Source organism: Sphaeramia orbicularis, chromosome 6, assembly GCF_902148855.1.
Source record: "Sphaeramia orbicularis chromosome 6, fSphaOr1.1, whole genome shotgun sequence".
Classification (NCBI taxonomy): domain Eukaryota; kingdom Metazoa; phylum Chordata; class Actinopteri; order Kurtiformes; family Apogonidae; genus Sphaeramia; species Sphaeramia orbicularis.
The window spans coordinates 23,240,906-23,258,522 of record NC_043962.1 but is presented as its reverse complement, the minus strand read 5'-3'; the positions used below and the strand labels follow the sequence as shown (position 1 = coordinate 23,258,522).

General features: G+C 33.7%; 1 protein-coding gene across 3 annotated transcripts in view; it reads right to left on the bottom strand.

The window, feature by feature from the left end:
• Positions 1-266: 266 nt before the first annotated feature.
• lrrc4ca (leucine rich repeat containing 4C, genome duplicate a) overlaps positions 267-17,617 on the bottom strand; it is a 778,552-nt gene continuing 761,201 nt past the window's right edge. For all 3 annotated transcript variants that reach the window (XM_030136981.1, XM_030136980.1, XM_030136979.1), the window contains exon 3: positions 267-2,267. In XM_030136981.1, the coding sequence (XP_029992841.1) occupies positions 269-2,215 (1,947 nt within the window). In that variant the 5' untranslated portion in view covers positions 2,216-2,267 and the 3' untranslated portion in view covers positions 267-268. The remainder of the gene's footprint in view (positions 2,268-17,617) is intronic.

Below are 17,617 nucleotides of genomic sequence, written 5' to 3'. Positions count from 1 at the left end.
GTACAGTTTTTTCTCAATTTAATCACAATAGCTTTTTTCTTAAATAAATAACTTCTGTTTTGTAAAGACACTTTTCGAAACAGTAGACATACCCTAATTCCCAAAGTCATTGAATAAACATCACTAACTACTGATTTCCCAAACACGAGTCTGTTCATATGTTTGAGTCACAGTCCTTAACAACCAAAATGATAATAATATCCTGTCAGTATTGTCTTTTTATGTAATTCCATCCGTTTTAGAACGTCTCATTTTGAAAAAAAGAGTTTTAGATTTGGGTCTCTTGTACATTGTCTTTCGAACTGGCCCGAATTAACAAAGGTTCGTGCGCGGAACTGTGTATGGAGTTGATAGTGGAAGCGTGGTTGTATGCAGTCTTGTAAGTGTTATAGTGGTTGAGGTGCTCGTGCTCAAGAGGCGGCAGAGTCAGGTGACCCTCCATGCCCGGGCCCCCCGTTACGCAGTCCTCGTCCACGTTGATGATCTCAATAGTGCGTGTCGGCGCGTGGTGGTTCTGCTGGTGGTGCTGTTTGCGCATCTTGTAGAAGATAATCAGCATGACGGCTGCCATGAGTGTGATCGCAACAAAACAGCCAATTATGATCTTGGTCGTCTTCATAACCTCATCCAAACCGTTCAGTGAGCCCTCCCCACCGAACTCCGTGACCGGAATTGTGTAAGTCTTCTCCGTGACATGGGTGGAAATTGTCGTCCGGGGTGTCGTCGTAGTCGTGGAAGTGGGCGAAACAATCTCCCACGTGCCAGGAGACGGGGTAGGGTCAGCTTTCCGTTGCACAGTAGTGGTCATGCCTTCGTTATGCGGCGTTTCTATGGTTTCCACTGTCACTGTGGTGAAGTAGCTGAAACTGCTGTTCTCCGTTGACGAGACGTTGAGCGTGGCAGATGCCGTGGTGTTACCTGCGGAATTACTCACCATACACGTATATGTACCGGTGTCCTGCATGGTAACGTTGGTGAAGTTCAGAGTGCCGTCGTTCAGCACCGATATCCTGACCTTGTACGCGCCGTGGGTCATGATGGAACCGTTCGGTGTAATCCAACTTACCGAGGTCAAAGAGCTGGCTCTGCATTTCAGCTCGGCAGCGCTTCCCTCAGTCACGTTAAGATCCGCGGGAGGCTCCACAATAACTGGAGCATAACAATGAAAGTAGTTCTGGTCGAGCTCACCGATGTATCGCCCCTTGTGGTGGGAAGGTGAGCTGCAGCGGGCGCAGCAGCTGGTGTTTGCCGGTACCATCTCCTTAAGCCACCAGCTGAGCCACAGAATGTCACAGTTACAATTCCATGGGTTGTGGTGCAAATGTACCCTCTCCAGGTGATGTAAAGGAGTGAAGAGATCATGAGGCAAAAGGGTAAGGTTATTGTGGGCTAGATTAAGCTCCACTAGTGACTGCAGGTCGTCAAAGGAGTTTCTCTCTATGGTCTGGATCTGAGCATGCATCATCCAAAGTTTCTGCAAGTGTATGAGCCCTTTAAACGAGCCGGGCCGGATGACGGATAGCTGATTCCCCGACATCTCCAATTCATCCAGCTTCACCAGGGGGATAAGGTTGGGAATTTCCTTTAAATTGCACATTCCCAGATTTAAGTATCGCAGATTGCTCAGCCCTTCAAAGGCCCCCTCAGATATGTAGGAGAGACGTTTGAGCTCCCCGAGGTCCAAGCGCCGTAATGAGGGCACTCTGTTGAAAGCATAGGAGGGAATGCTCTCTATGGGGTTATTCCTCAGCCAAAGCTCCTTTAGTTTGGACAGGTACTCAAAAGCCCCGTTTGGGATGGTAGTCAGGCGGTTATCAAAGAGCTCCAAGGTATTGAGGCTGGCCAGTCCATTGAAAGCCCCCAGCTCAATTTTACGTATGTGGTTTTTACTCAACTGCAGGATCTCTAGATGCCTCAGGTGCTTGAAGCTGTCCACCTTTATGACCTGAATGAGATTTTCTTGCAGATTCAGGTAGCGGGTGTTGGTGGAGATGCCGTCAGGGACATCCCGTAGGCCCCGGCGAGTGCAGATGACTTTGCTGAACTGGTTACTGCAGGAGCAGACGGAGGGACACGTCTGAGCACGTACCAACCCCGCCACCACCAGCAGCTGGAGGGCCAGGAGCAGCACAAACAAAGGGTCGGACAAGGCCCGGTTCCACCTAGGACCTCGCATCATCTGCTGCTGCTGAGAGGAGGTCATCTTGTTTAACATTCATAATTCGTTGACTGGTCTTCCACTCTTTGGAAAGAGGATTACGGGCACACTGGAAGGAAAAGGGAGAAAGAAGAGAGAAAATAGAAATGAGACAACTGAGAAAACTTCTAATGCACAGGTGTCAAACATGCGTCCCAGAGGCCAAAACCAGCCCGTCAAAGGGTCCAATCCGGCCCGCAAGATGAATTTACAAAATGTAAGTTAGGGCATCAAACTCAAAAATAATATCATAACAACCTATAAATAATGACAACACCATTTTTTTCTCTTTGATTTAGTGCAGGGGTGTCAAACATGTGGTCTGGGGGCCAAATCTGGCCCTCCAAAGGGTTCAGTCTAGCCCCTGGGATAAATTTGTGAAATACAAAAATTACACTGAAGATATTAATAATCAAGGATGTTTAAATCATTTTAGGTCATTTCATTCTAAAGTGGATCAGACCAGTAAAATACTATCATAATAAACTATAAATAACGAAAACTTTAAATTTGTCTCTTTGTTTTAGTGTAAAAAAGTAAAATTACACAAAAAATATTCACATTTACAGACTAGCCTTTTACAAAAAATGTGAATATCTGAAATGTCTTAAGAGAAGTATGTGGAATTTTAATCATATTCTCCCTGTTATTTAATGTTCGGTGTATTTGTAGATCCACTGTGATCTCTAAGTTGTGATTCATGTGTATAAATGATAAACTAAGGCCTAATATTGTTAACATTGCACTTATTTTACTAAAGAATTTTTAGCTTGTTCATATTCATGTTACGTTCAAGTACAATTTGTGGATATAAACATTTTCATTAAAGAATTTACTTTTTACACTCAAAAGTTCTTATCCTATTATTTACTAAATGTGGCCCCTGAACTAAAATGAGTTTGACACCTCTGATTTAGTGCAAAAAACATTAAATTATGAAAATGTTTACATGAACAAACTATCCTGTAACAATAAAATGTGAATAACCTGAACACATATGAACGACCTGAAATGTCTAAAGAAAATTAAGTGGAATTTTAACAATATTCTGCCTGTTACTAAATGTTTTGTGCCTTTGTAGATCTAATCTGTAATGCATATGTAGCCTATGAATGATAAGTCGAGGCATAATCTTGTTAAAATTGTGCTTACCTCTCTTAAGACATTTCAGGTTATTCACATTTTTTGCGAAATTATACTTTGTTTTAGTGTAAATACATGAAAATATTTACATTTACAAAGACAAAAAATTGGAGTTGTGAATATTTCTATGTTTTTATGATAGTATTTGACTGGTCTGACCCACTTGAGATTGAATTGGTCTGAATGTGGAACCTGAACTAAAAGGATTGTTCATATCTTAGTGTAATTTTTGCATTTCACAAATTCTGTAATGCATATGTAGCCTATAAATGATAAGTCGAGGCATAATATTGTTAAAATTGTACTTACATTTCTTAACAAATTCCTTTTTTTTTCAGGTTATTCACATCCTTTTTGTTTGGATAGTTTGTAAATGTAAATATTGGCATAATTGAATGTTATTATGCTATTTTTTTGCACTAAAACAATTTGGAGGTGTCATTATTTATTAGCTATCATGCTATTATTTTACTGGTCCGACCCCCTGCAGATTAAATTGGGCTGAATGTGGTCATTGAAAGAAAATGAGTTTGACACCCCTGCTTTTTAAAACAATGAGAATAACATGAACAAACTGGAAAAATCAGTGTAATTTTAACAATATTCTGCCTCAGTTTATCAGTTATACATGTACATTATAATATAAAAAATACATAAAACATTTAGTAACAGGCAGAATCTTGTTAAAATTGTGCTTACCTCTCTTAAGACATTTCAGGTTATTCACATTTTTTGCAAAATTATACTTTGTTTTAGTGTAAATACATGAAAATATTTACATTTACAAAGACAAAAATTTGGAATTGTCATTATTTCTAGGTTTTTATGATAGTATTTGACTGGTCTGACCCACTTGAGATTGAATTGGTCTGAATGTGGAACCTGAACTAAAAGGATTGTTCATATCTTAGTGTAATTTTTGCATTTCACAAATTTTGTAATGCATATGTAGCCTATAAATGATAAGTCAAGGCATAATATTGTTAAAATTGTACTTACATTTCTTAACAAATTCCTTTTTTTTTTCAGGTTATTCACATCCTTTTTGTTTGGATAGTTTGTAAATGTAAATATTGGCATAATTGAATGTTATTATGCTATTTTTTTGCACTAAAACAATTTGGAGGTGTCATTATTTATTAGCTATCATGCTATTATTTTACTGGTCCGACCCCCTGCAGATTAAATTGGGCTGAATGTGGTCATTGAAAGAAAATGAGTTTGACACCCCTGCTTTTTAAAACAATGAGAATAACATGAACAAACTGGAAAAATCAGTGTAATTTTAACAATATTCTGCCTCAGTTTATCAGTTATACATGTACATTATAATATAAAAAATACATAAAACATTTAGTAACAGGCAGAATCTTGTTAAAATTGTACTTACCTCTCTTAAGACATTTCAGGTTATTCACATTTTTTGCAAAATTATACTTTGTTTTAGTGTAAATACATGAAAATATTTACATTTTACAAAGACAAAAATTTGGAATTGTCATTATTTCTAGGCTTTTATGATAGTATTTGACTGGTCTGACCCACTTGAGATTGAATTGGTCTGAATGTGGAACCTGAACTAAAAGGATTGTTCATATCTTAGTGTAATTTTTGCATTTCACAAATTTTGTAATGCATATGTAGCCTATAAATGATAAGTCAAGGCATAATATTGTTAAAATTGTACTTACATTTCTTAACAAATTTCATTTTTTCAGGTTATTCGCATCCTTTTTGTTTGGATAGTTTGTAAATGTAAATATTGGCATAATTGAATGTTACTATGTTATTTTTTTGCAATAAAACAAGTTGGAGGTTTCATTATTTATTAGCTATCATGCTATTATTTTACTGGTCCGACCCCCTGCAGATTAAATTGGGCTGAATGTGGTCATTGAAAGAAAATGAGTTTGACACCCCTGTTCTAATGCAATCCAAAAAAAAAAAAAAAAAAAGCACAATATAAGCAGCTTGCACTTAAATTGTAAGAGTTGCTTTATGTCTCTGTATGTGTAACCACTAATAATCACATACACTTATACCCACATACATAAACCGCAACCTTGATGTAGTGCCTCAGATCCATTTCTGTTTCTAGGTGCACTGTCCTCCTCACACTCTCAATCTCAGTCACATAAAACAAAATCACAATAAAGCCGCCAACTTCAGCGCTGTATCTCTGCAGGAGGAGGAAGGGAAGGAAGAAAAGCAGCTATGACTGCTGTGTTGTGTGATTTATATTTGAGACTGGGGGGACATAAATAATAAGGAAGCTCGCCACCCACCGGTCCCTCAATCGAGTCGAGATATCTGGAAATGCCTGATTACAAATCACAGTTCCTCAAAGGCACGTATGTGACTAGAATGTCAAACAAGTCAAGATGGAACTGAGGGAATTTGTTTTGGTGTAACACTTTATGTATCGTGCCCGAGGAAACTGGGGGAAATACAAACAATGTTTCCTTTGATTAAGATTTACCGAGTGCGACAGAGATGATGCTATGGCTTCACTCGGCTTGATACAGAATGACTGATTTTTTTTTTGTTCTTTAATTTGAATTTGGTCATGAAACGCTGCGTCTCTCTGCACAATAATAAGAACTGGTGAGAGCATTCTAATATTTATTTGTTCATGATTTTTGTGCATTTTCTATTTTTATTTTTTGAGTGTTAAATCAGCTCCATTTAAAGAAATTCCAGCATTAAAATATATGTCATCCATTTCATTGTAAACCCTTTACAGCACTGGTGTCAAACATGCGGCCCGGGGGTCAAATCCAGCACGCCAAAGGGTCCAAAAGCGGCCCACAGGATGAGTTTGTGAAACGCAAAAATTACACTGAAAATATTAACAATCAAGGATGTTCAAATAGTTTTAGGTTAATTAATTCTAAAGTGGATCAGACCAGTAAAATACTATCATAATAAACTATAAATAATGAATTGAAGTTTTTGGATTTTTTTTTTTTTTTTTGTTAATTCAAGATTTTTTGCTAAATTTGAGATTTTTTTTTGGCTTAATTGAAAATTTTTTAACTTAATTGAATATCATTTTTTTTGGCTTAATTGAAGATTTTTTTTACTTAACTGAAGATTTTTTTTGGCTTAATTGAAGATATTTTTACTTAATTGAAGATTTTTTTGGCCTTAATTCAAGATATATATTTTTTCACTTAATTGAAGATTTTTTTGGCTTAATTCAAGACTTTTTGTTAAATTTGAGTTTTTTTGTTTTGCTTAATTCAAGATTTTTTTTTACTTAAGTGAAGATTTTTCTTTTTTTTGCTTAATTGAAGATTTTATTTATACTTAATTGAAGATTTTTTTTTGGCTGAATTCAAGATTTTTACTTTTTTTTTTAAACTTAATTGAAGATTTTTTTGGCTTAATTCAAGACTTTTTGTTAAATTTGAGATTTTTTGTTTTTTTTTGTTTTGCTTAATTCAAGATTTTTTTTTACTTAATTGAAGATTTTTTTTTTGTTTTGTTTAATTGAAGATTTTTTTTTACTCAATGGAAGATTTTTTTTTTTTTGCTTAATTCAAGATTTTTTCCTTAATTCAAGCTAAATTTTTGTCATTCATTCATTTTCTGAACCCGCTTTATCCTCACTAGGGTCATGAATGAATGAAAAAAAAAAAAAAATAGCTTGAATTAAGGAAAAAAAAATCTTGAATTAAGCCAAAAAAAAAAAAAAAAAAACTTCAATTAAGTAAAAAAAAAAAAAAATCTTCAATTAAGTAAAAAAATAAATAAATAAATAAATAAATATAAATAAATATATATATATATATATATATATATATATATATATATATATATATATATATATATATATATATGTATTTTTTTTTTTTTTTTTGCTTAATTCATTTCAAGACTGTGGAATTTTATATATATATATATATATATATATATATATATATATATATATATATATATATATATATATATATTTTTTTTTTTTTTTTTTTGTTTTGTTTTGTTTTGTTTTGTTTCGTTTTGTTTGCTTAATTCATTTCAAGACTGTGGAATTTTTGCACTTGGCAAAAACATCCCAGGGGCTGAACTGGACCCTTTGGTGGGCCACATTTGGCCCCCAGGCCACATGTTTGACACCCCTGCTCTAGACCACATTAGACCTGAGATTGTTGCCTCACTGTCTTCACTGGAACTGTCTTGGAATATTTGTGCAAATGACCAAAAATAGTCACTTGCCCAATAAAGGGTTAAGAGTACACAGTAGCTGCATTGCATATTAGGTAACTACTGCATCATGTGGCATAAACTCTGAAAAGTGAATAAAATATTTGACAGCGACATCAGTCTCTCACTAGGCTGCAGTGACATTTTTTGTTGTTGTTGTTGTTGTTTACCATAGAGTTGTCAGATTTAATTAATACACCATTTATTTGCCGTTGACATGAAAACCCAGCATTTATTCCTCACTGAGTTAAAGACAGGGAAAGACTCTGTGCAGGTCGCGAGTGAATCACAGAGCTAACACAGTTACAGAGAAACATTTATAGAGTCTCTAATCTACCTGACCTGAATGTTTTTGAACGTGGGTGGAAACTGGAGCATGTTGAGAAAATCAATGTGAACATGAAGGAAAAATCTGAACTTTACACAGCCCTCACTAAAGATACGGTGGGAATGTTTATCGAAATGACAGTGATAAACACCAACTACTGTAAACTGCCTGTGTGGTTTATTTGCAAATACAATAAAGAACATTTATTTATTTATTTATTTATTTTTACCATGGAGGGAACTTTGACTGTCACACTCCTTTCATTCTATAAAAAGAGTAATCATACGAGCGCTACGAAACAAGCATCCTCTTGGGACGCGTTTGATGAATTATACGAATGATAATCGCAAACCAATTTATGTTATTTAATTAAATTTCACTTTGTTGAGTTTCACTGACGCTGTTATTTAAGAGCAGCGACAACTGTAGAAAAGCAAAAGGTTGATATAAATAGATGTTTCTTATTAGGATTCATCTTTATACATTTTTAAACAAGAAAAGCACTCGGAGAACGCAGACTTCCACCAAGAGAGATCTGCCCCCCCCCCCCCCGCTTCATTTTGTTTTTATATTTTCTTCATTTTTCTTCATTTTCTTCTTTGTTTTTATATTCATTTTTCTTCATTTTGTTCCATATTTTCTTCATTTTTGATCGTTTTGTTTTTATGTTTTCTTTATTCTTCTTCATTTTCTTCATTATTTTCTTAATTTTTTATTCATTGTGTTTTTATATTCATTTTACTTAATTTTGTTCAATGTTTATATTTTCTTCATTTTTGTGCATTTTGTTCATTATTTCCGTCATTTGTGTTCATTCTGATGATGTGAGTCCACTCCTCCTTCTGATTGAACCAAACACAAAAACATTTTATTTTTGTATTTTCGTCATGTTCGTGTATTTTGTTCATTATTTCCTTCATTTGTGTTCATTTAATTTCTGTATTTCCTTCATTTTTGTGGATTTTGTTCATTTTTTCCTTCATTTGTATTCATTTTATTTTTGTATTTTTGTCATTTTTATACATTTTGTTCATTATTTTCTTTATTTGTGTTCATTTAATTTTTATATTTTCTTCATTTTTGTGCATTTTGTTCATTATTTCCTTCATTTGTGTTCATTTAATGTCTGTATTTTCTTCATTTTTGTGCATTTTGTTCATTATTTCCTTCATTTGTGTTCATTTAATTTCTGTATTTTCTTCATTTTTGTGCATTTTCTTCATTATTTCCTTCATTTGTGTTCATTTAATGTCTGTATTTTCTTCATTTTTGTGCATTTTCTTCATTATTTCCTTCATTTGTGTTCATTTAATTTTTATATTTTCATCATTTTTGTGCATTTTGTACATTATTTTCTTTATTTGTGTTCATTTAATTTTTATATTTTCTTCATTTTTGTGCATTTTGTTCATTATTTCCTTCATTTGTTTTCATTTAATTTTTATATTTTCTTCATTTTTGTGCATTTTATTCATTTTTTCCTTCATTTGTGTTCATTAAATTTTTATATTTTCTTCATTTTTTCCTTCATTTGTGTTCATTCTGATGATGTGAGTCCACTCCTCCTTCTGATTGAACCAAACACAAAAACATTTTATTTTTGTATTTTCGTCATGTTCGTGTATTTTGTTCATTATTTCCTTCATTTGTGTTCATTTAATTTTTGTATTTTCCTCATTTTTGTGCATTTTGTTCATTATTTCCTTCATTTGTGTTCATTTAATTTCTGTATTTTCTTCATTTTTGCGCATTTTCTTCATTATTTCCTTCATTTGTGTTCATTTAATGTCTGTATTTTCTTCATTTTTGTGCATTTTGTTCATTATTTCCTTCATTTGTGTTCATTTAATTTTTATATTTTCATCATTTTTGTGCATTTTGTACATTATTTTCTTTATTTGTGTTCATTTAATTTTTATATTTTCTTCATTTTTGTGCATTTTGTTCATTTTTTCCTTCATTTGTGTTCATTTAATTTTTTTATATTTTCTTCATTTTTGTGCATTTTGTTCATTTTTTCCTTCATTTGTGTTCATTCTGATGATGTGAGTCCACTCCTCCTTCTGATAGGACCAACACCGTCCCCCCCCCAATCACCACCAAAATTTTATCATTTCTTCCTTGTGCCAGTATCAACATTTCCTTAAAATTTCATGAAAACCAGTCTATAACTTTTTGAGTTATCTTGCTAACAAACAAACAAACACACAAACAAACCACAGCGATCACAATACCTCCTGGCAGAGGTAATAAATAAATAAATAAATAAATACTGGAATAACAGACAGCTCCACAGCAGAATTGAACTCCTGCACATTTTGCACACAAATAAATACCCACACAAACTGTCAGATTTCATGACCTTTCTGGAAATATTTCTACATGGTTGAAAGCGTTATCGCCTTATTTCTGAACTAAACATACAGTTCTGCAAAATTACAGCATTTCATTCAAATTCATGTTCAATACATAGCCTAATCTACAACAAAAAGCTCTTAAGAACGAGCAAGCTATTACTGTAACTACGGATTAATTGCTTGATTACTGACTCCATTAATTCTTCAATTAGAAAATTCAAATTCCAAGCAGACGACGCCTGGGGGTGGGGGGTGGATGTATTTTCATGCAGGACCAGGAAAATATGACAGGGATCACACACCCGGCTGAAAATCACATTCCATTATGACACCTTTAATTTGTTAACATTTAGAGTCATGCATAAAATAGTTCACAGTGGAAGAATAGGGGGTTTCTGCAGGCATTCTGTACTGAATGTCTCTAATAAAAGCATGGTTCACACATAGAAATTAACCCATAAAGACCCAAACATCCACCAGTGACACAAACTATCTACAGATATAAACCGTTTAATCCCTGTTGATCCACAAATCCTATCAATACATGTACAACACAGGTGTCAAACATGCGGCCCGGGGACCAAATTCGGCCCACCAAAGGGTCCAGTCCGGTCCTTGGGATGAATCTGTAAAATGCAAAAATTACACTAAGATATTAACAATCCTTTTAGTTCAGGTTCCACATTCAGACCAATTCAATCTCAAGTGGGCCAGACCAGTCAAATACTATCATAATAACATAGAAATAATGACAACTCCAAATCTTTCTGTTTGTAAATGTAAATATTTTCATGTATTTACACTAAAACTAAGTATAATTCTGCAAAAAAATGTGACTAACCTGAAATGTCTTAAGAGAAGTAAGTACAATTTTAATAATATTCCACCTGTTATTAAATGTTTTGTGTATTTGTAGATCCACTGTGATCTGTAAGTTATAATCTACATGTGTAAATGATAAACTGAGGCAGAATGTTGTTATAATTACACTTATTTTTTCAGTTTGTTCATGTTATTCACATCTTTTAAAAGGATAGTTTGTAGTTGTAAACCTTTTTATAATGCAAATTTACTTTTTTCATTGTAAATTTTATCTGAAGTGGGCCGAACCAGTAAAATAATAACATAATAATACATAAATAATGACAACTCCAAATTTGTCTCTTTGTAAATATAAATATTTTCATGTATTTACACTAAAAAAAAGTATAATTTTGCAAAAAAATGTGAATAACCTGAAATGTCTTAAGAGAAGTAAGTACAATTTTAATAATATTCTGTCTGTTTTGTGTTTGTAGATCCACTGTGATCTGTAAGTTCTAATACATGTGGAAATGATAAACTGAGGCAGAATATTGTTAAAACTACACTTATTTTTTTCAGTTTGTTCATGTTATTCACATCTTTTGAAAAGATAGTTTGTAGATGTAAACCTGTTCATAATGTAAATTTACTTTTTTTGCTCTAAAACAGAGAAAAGTTTGGAGTTGACATTATTTATATATTATGTTTATGTTTATGCATTTGGCAGACGCTTTTTTCCAAAGCGACTTACGGGGAAAACCAATTAAATCACTCAATCAATCAAATTTTATTTATATAATGCCAGATCACAAAAAAGTTATCTCATTACACTTTATATATAGAGATGGTCAAAAACCAGACTCTAAGCCAATTTACAGAAACCCAACATTATTATGTTATTATTTTACTGGTTCGGCCCACTGCAGATCAAATGTAGCTGAATGTGGAACTGAACTAAAATGAGTTTGACGCCCCTGATGTAAATAATTGGTGTAAAATACAGTTTGTCATCTTTTCATGGTCATCAGATATGACCCATTTGGACGTTCAGAGACTCCATAGTCACCGTCATCTTCTACAACATTGATTCACCAGTAAAACCCATGGAGTTGGATCACTGACAGTGGATGGACACACTTGTTTTTACATTCAGTTAGCAGTATCTTTGCAGCAAAAGTTTTTTTTTTCTTCATTTTTCTCTGTTTTGATGTAATTATTACCTTCGCCAGGGGGTACTGTGATCACTTTGCTTTGTGTGTTTGTTTGTTAGCAACTTTACGGGAAAACTATTCCAACCATCTTTACCAAATTGTCCCCACAGATAGGCCTAGGCCCTGGGATGAACCCATTAAATTTTGGGCCAAGTAGGCCAAAGTTCAAGGTCACAGCAAGGTCACAAAATCTACAATTTTCCTATCTGTCATCATTGAGCAATTTTCGAAAACTCATAAAAAAAATTCAAAACGACGCTGATTAGCCTCCAATTTGATCCACCCGTAGTTTAGAACAATATCTTGTATCTGGAACTAAATTGTCCACATCCACTGTGGAATGTGGACTCTATGGACATTTACATTTAACATTGAAAATCCCATTTACGACACATTTTTCATTAGAACTGAACAAATATTGGTGTGAATTGAATATAATTTGACATACACATGACTGGTACCAAGCTTCAACTTTTTCTGCTGTATGGAACAACCTTGAAACTGTTTAATTTCAAAAGAAATAGTCAATCCACACATGCACACCATTCGAGGTGCTTGGCAGAGGTTTGCGTTCTCTGAACACTTGCTAACTTTGAATTTACTCTGAATTTTTACAAATACAGATGATGTTATTAAAAAAATGGTGATAAATCAGTCAAGAAAGGAAGAAATAGAGAAACATTCACTTGGGAACTGCCACAAAAGTAGCACTGGGTCTTTATGGGTTAATATTAAATATAAAAATCTGTATGTAACATGGTCAAAAGGACACGAAAATTACCTGCTACTATTTTTTTGAATATCTCTTTATTCTCTCAGAGGTACACTTTGGGAACTGAACTAATCATGCAAGGCGGAGTGTTTGGCAAAAATGACCACTGTTGCAAAATCACTCACGATTTATATGTGTTTAACTGGGCAGGTTCTGTATGTAACACAAGTGGACACGATGGGTTACATACAAAAGCTGTAATGAGACTGAGATTCATGAAAAACCTGCATGTCTGGATTAGAAAAACCACTGGGATCGACAAATTTAACACAGTGTCTGTATTTATAGCGCTATATAAGACCATTTCTAGCCATGTTTTCAAGATCAAATGCACTGACACCTAGGTAGCTTTTCCTGTCAGAATTTTGTTCCTATTTTTGGCCCCAATATTTGAGTAAAAAATCATTAATTTTGAGATGACTCAGAGCAAGAGTATAATTTTTTTTGCATTTATCTGAGGTCATCATTGGGTACATCCTGGGGGAAAATACGTCTAAATTTCTTTTTTATTATTGGGTCTAAAAAGCTGGAAAAGTGCCAGATACCAAAATGTACCCAGTTTCATAGAAGCATCCATTTATCCCATGAACTTGTTATATCCTCTGGTTCTCTTTTCCCAAGTATATGGATTCAAATGTGAATGGAACTATGACGTGTTTTTGATCACCTCTATTTATTAATGTGTTTGCTCTGCTATTAGGTTCTTATACACACAAAAATCTCATTTTTTTTCCTGCTCAAAACAAATAAATAACAATTGTTCAATCCATAACAAGGTTTTGGATTTGTGTTAAAGAGAACCTGTATCTTATTTCATTGCTCACTTGTCCTCCTTTTCAACTGATCAAACCTTGAAAAAGGATAAGCATTGAATGTGCAGAACAAAATCCAAACTATGGGCAGCAAAAAGATGATTTACAAAGCAAAACAATGCATTCTCACACTAACAATGAAAGCAGCAAAATTGGATTTTCATTGTATAGTAAAGGAGAGAGATGAAAAAGATAAGGAAAATGACTGATTATAAGCTGTTAGCTATCGCTCTGCTTAGCAATGACGACTAAAGCATGACCTAGATTAGAAGGACTGCAGACAATTGAAAAGCAAGATAGGCAACATTTGTGATTTCATTTCTGCAGCTCACAGTGACTCCTACCATACAGACAAAATATGAACTAAGTGTGCAGAGTGTGTTTAACAACGCACCAGCTTAGATGACCATTTACATCAGGGGTGGAAAACATGCGGCCCGGGGGCCAAATCTGGCCCGCCAAAGGGTCCAGTTCGGCCCCTGGGATGTTTTTGCCAAGTGCAAAAATTCCACAGTCTTGAATTGAATTAAGCAAAAAAAAAAAACTGAGCTTGATTTAAGGAAAAAAATCTTGAATTAAGCCAAAAAAAAAAAAAAATCTTCAATTAAGTAAAAAAAATCTTCAATTAAGCCAAAAAAAAATTCTCAAATTTAGCAAAAAATCTTGAATTAAGCCAAAAAAAATCACGTGCTGGATCAGCTGATAGTTTACACAAATGGTTCTCAAACTTTTTACAGTGGAGTACCCCCTGAAATATACTCTTTTAGCCAAGTACTCCCAACTCTTGCTACAGCATTTTTGATTGAAAAAATAATTAGGCAAAATTTTTTCCTGTACCTGTGTCTGTTTATATTGTCAAAACTGCGTAAACAAACAACATATATCTAATTGCAATATATATAAAAAAAACACATTTTTAAAGCAAATTTTGTGTGCAAAATATAAACTGAAAAGTGCCCTCTTGCATTGATAAGAAAATAAATAAATTGGTCATTAATTAATCAATGAACCTTTCATTAACAAAAAAAGTAATTATTACCTCCGCCAAGGAGGTTATGTTTTTGCCAGGGTTTGTTTGTTTGTTTGTCTGTTTGTTTGCTTGTCTGTCCGTTAGTGTGCAACATAACTCAAAAAGTTATGGACAGATTTGGATAAAATTTTCAGGGTTTTTTGGAAATGGGATAAGGAAGAAATGATTAAATTTTGGTGGTGATCGGGGGTGGGGGGGCCCACGGGGGGGGCCACTGATCAGCCTTGGCGGAGGTCTGCGCTCTCCGAGTGCTTCTAGTTACTTAGCTACTCAAATAAACTCATTTTGAATAATATAAAATAGAAATGTTCTTAAAATGTTACCAAAGTTTAAACCAGATGATTGATAATAAAACTATTATATGAATGTATTTATTGTGTTTTATATTTCAGCATTAATTCTCATTATTACCTCTGCCAAGGAGGTTATGTTTTTGCCAGGGTTTGTTTGTTTGTTTGTCTGTTTGTTTGTTTGTTTGTCTGTTTGTTTGTTTGTCTGTCCGTTAGTGTGCAACATAACTCTAAAAGTTATGGACAGATTTGGATGAAATTTTCAGGGTTTGTTGGAAATGGGATAAGGAAGAAATGATTAAATTTTGGTGGTGATCAGGGGTGGGGGGCCCACGGGGGGGGGCCACTGATCAGCCTTGGCGGAGGTCTGCGCTCTCTGAGTGCTTCTAGTTTATTTTGTATTCAGTACATGATGACTTATTTAATGTATTTGTCCAAAAACATTTCAAGTACCCCCTGTGCTTCTGCCAAGTACCCCTAGGGGTATGCGTACCCACTTTGGGAACCCCTGGTTTAAATCATAGCCCTGTTAGCTTAGCTCTGTTTTTAGACAGAAAACAGCCACAGTAAAACCACACCATTTTCTGTACACAATAATTTCAAACTAAGCCAACAAGCAATTTAATTGTCGAGACATGACTTTATTTATCCCACTTTGGGGAAATTTTACAGTTAACATCGACAGTGCTTCTAACTTTTATCACTTTATCACTTCCTTTCACTCTAAAAGTAGCTTTTTAGCCGTTCTTGTCCCATCTCACCACTTTATGATGCTTTAGTTAACCCTATCACGCCAAACATATCATATTTGATACATGAGTTTTGAAGCCCTCTATATGATCAGTGTGATTTTTTTTTTCTGGAAAAACCTGATGTCTACAATTAGATACATGCAATACACAGATAATCCACCAGGGGGGAGGAATTCGTTCACCAGAGGCCTTTCCAGTGACACTACAAGACTGTCATTAATGAGGATGGAGGCAGAACTTTGTCAATTTAAAAAAAAGGAATTACCAATTTGTTAGACATGTTTGTGTTGTATTATGTTTTTGTTTGTTCAAAAAATAAAAATATTTGAGCTTTGAGACCCGGTGTATCAAATACGATACAAAATTGAAACTCATATATGGATATTGATATTTAAAAAAAAAAAAAAAAAAAAAAAGGGGTTGTTCAGAAGGACCAATAAAGGTTTCAGTTTCAAAGAACTGGAATTTTCTGCCAATAATTTAACGGTTCAGGCTTTACAGGGTTAAACACTTGGCGGTATTAGTTTTTCTCCCCATAGGAGACCAGCAGAGTGACTCTCTACTCCCTCTAGTGGTCAAATAAAATTGTAGCACCACTGGTATGAATAGACTCAGCTCATATCTCTGTAATCCAGAACACTGGCATCATTAACATAACTTCAGGACTTTAAAATCTGAACACTTTGCTGATACTTTTAGGTTGTATTTAAATGTTCTAAATATTACATGTAGTTCCTTTGAGTCATTTTGACAGGATACTGAGTGGAGGCTCCACTGCTTAATGCAGAGTTGTCAAAATTTTCCGCCTAAATACATCAGGTAGGAGTAAAGCCAGTGTGAAATGTTGTGATAATCATAGCATGAAGTATCCGCAGCATTAACAATGGACAGTGAGTCATTTCAGAGGTAAGACTAACTTACAGGCGCTCCTGCTTCATCTTTTGAAGTTTTCTGACTGTTTCCCACACACACATCACTACACACTAAATCATATGATTAATAACTCAGTAATTATATGACTAACTAGAAAAGCACTCGGAGAACGCAGACCTCCGCCAAGAGAGATCTGCCCCACCCCCCTTCATTTTGTTCATCATTTTGTTCATTTTTCTTCATTTTGTTTTTTATATTTTCTTCATTTTCCTTCATTTTGTTTTTATATTTTCTTTATTCTTCTTCATTTTGTTTTTATATTTTCTTCATTTTTGTTCATTTATTCATTGTTTTCTTAATTTTCTTCACTTTGTTTTTAAATTTTCTTCATTTTTCTTCATTTTGTTTTTATATTTTCTTCATTCTTCTTCATTTTGTTTTTATATTTTCTTCATTTTTGTTCATTTATTCATTGTTTTCTTAATTTTCTTCACTTTGTTTTTATATTTTCTTCATTTTTCTTCATTTTGTTTTTATATTTTCTTCATTTTTCTTCATTTTGTTTTTATATTCTCTTCATTTTTCTTCATTTTTTAAATATTTTCTTCATTTTTGTTCATTTATTCATTGTTTTCTTCATTTTTCTTCACTTTGTTTTTATATTTTCTTCAATTTTTCTTCATTTTGTTTTTATATTCTCTTCATTTTTCTTCATTTTGTTCATTGTTTTCTTCATTTTTCTTCATTTTGTTTTATATTTATTTTTGTTCATTTTGTGCAATATTTTCTTCATTTTTGGTCATTTTGTTTTGATATTTTCTTTGTTTTTCTTCATTTTCTTA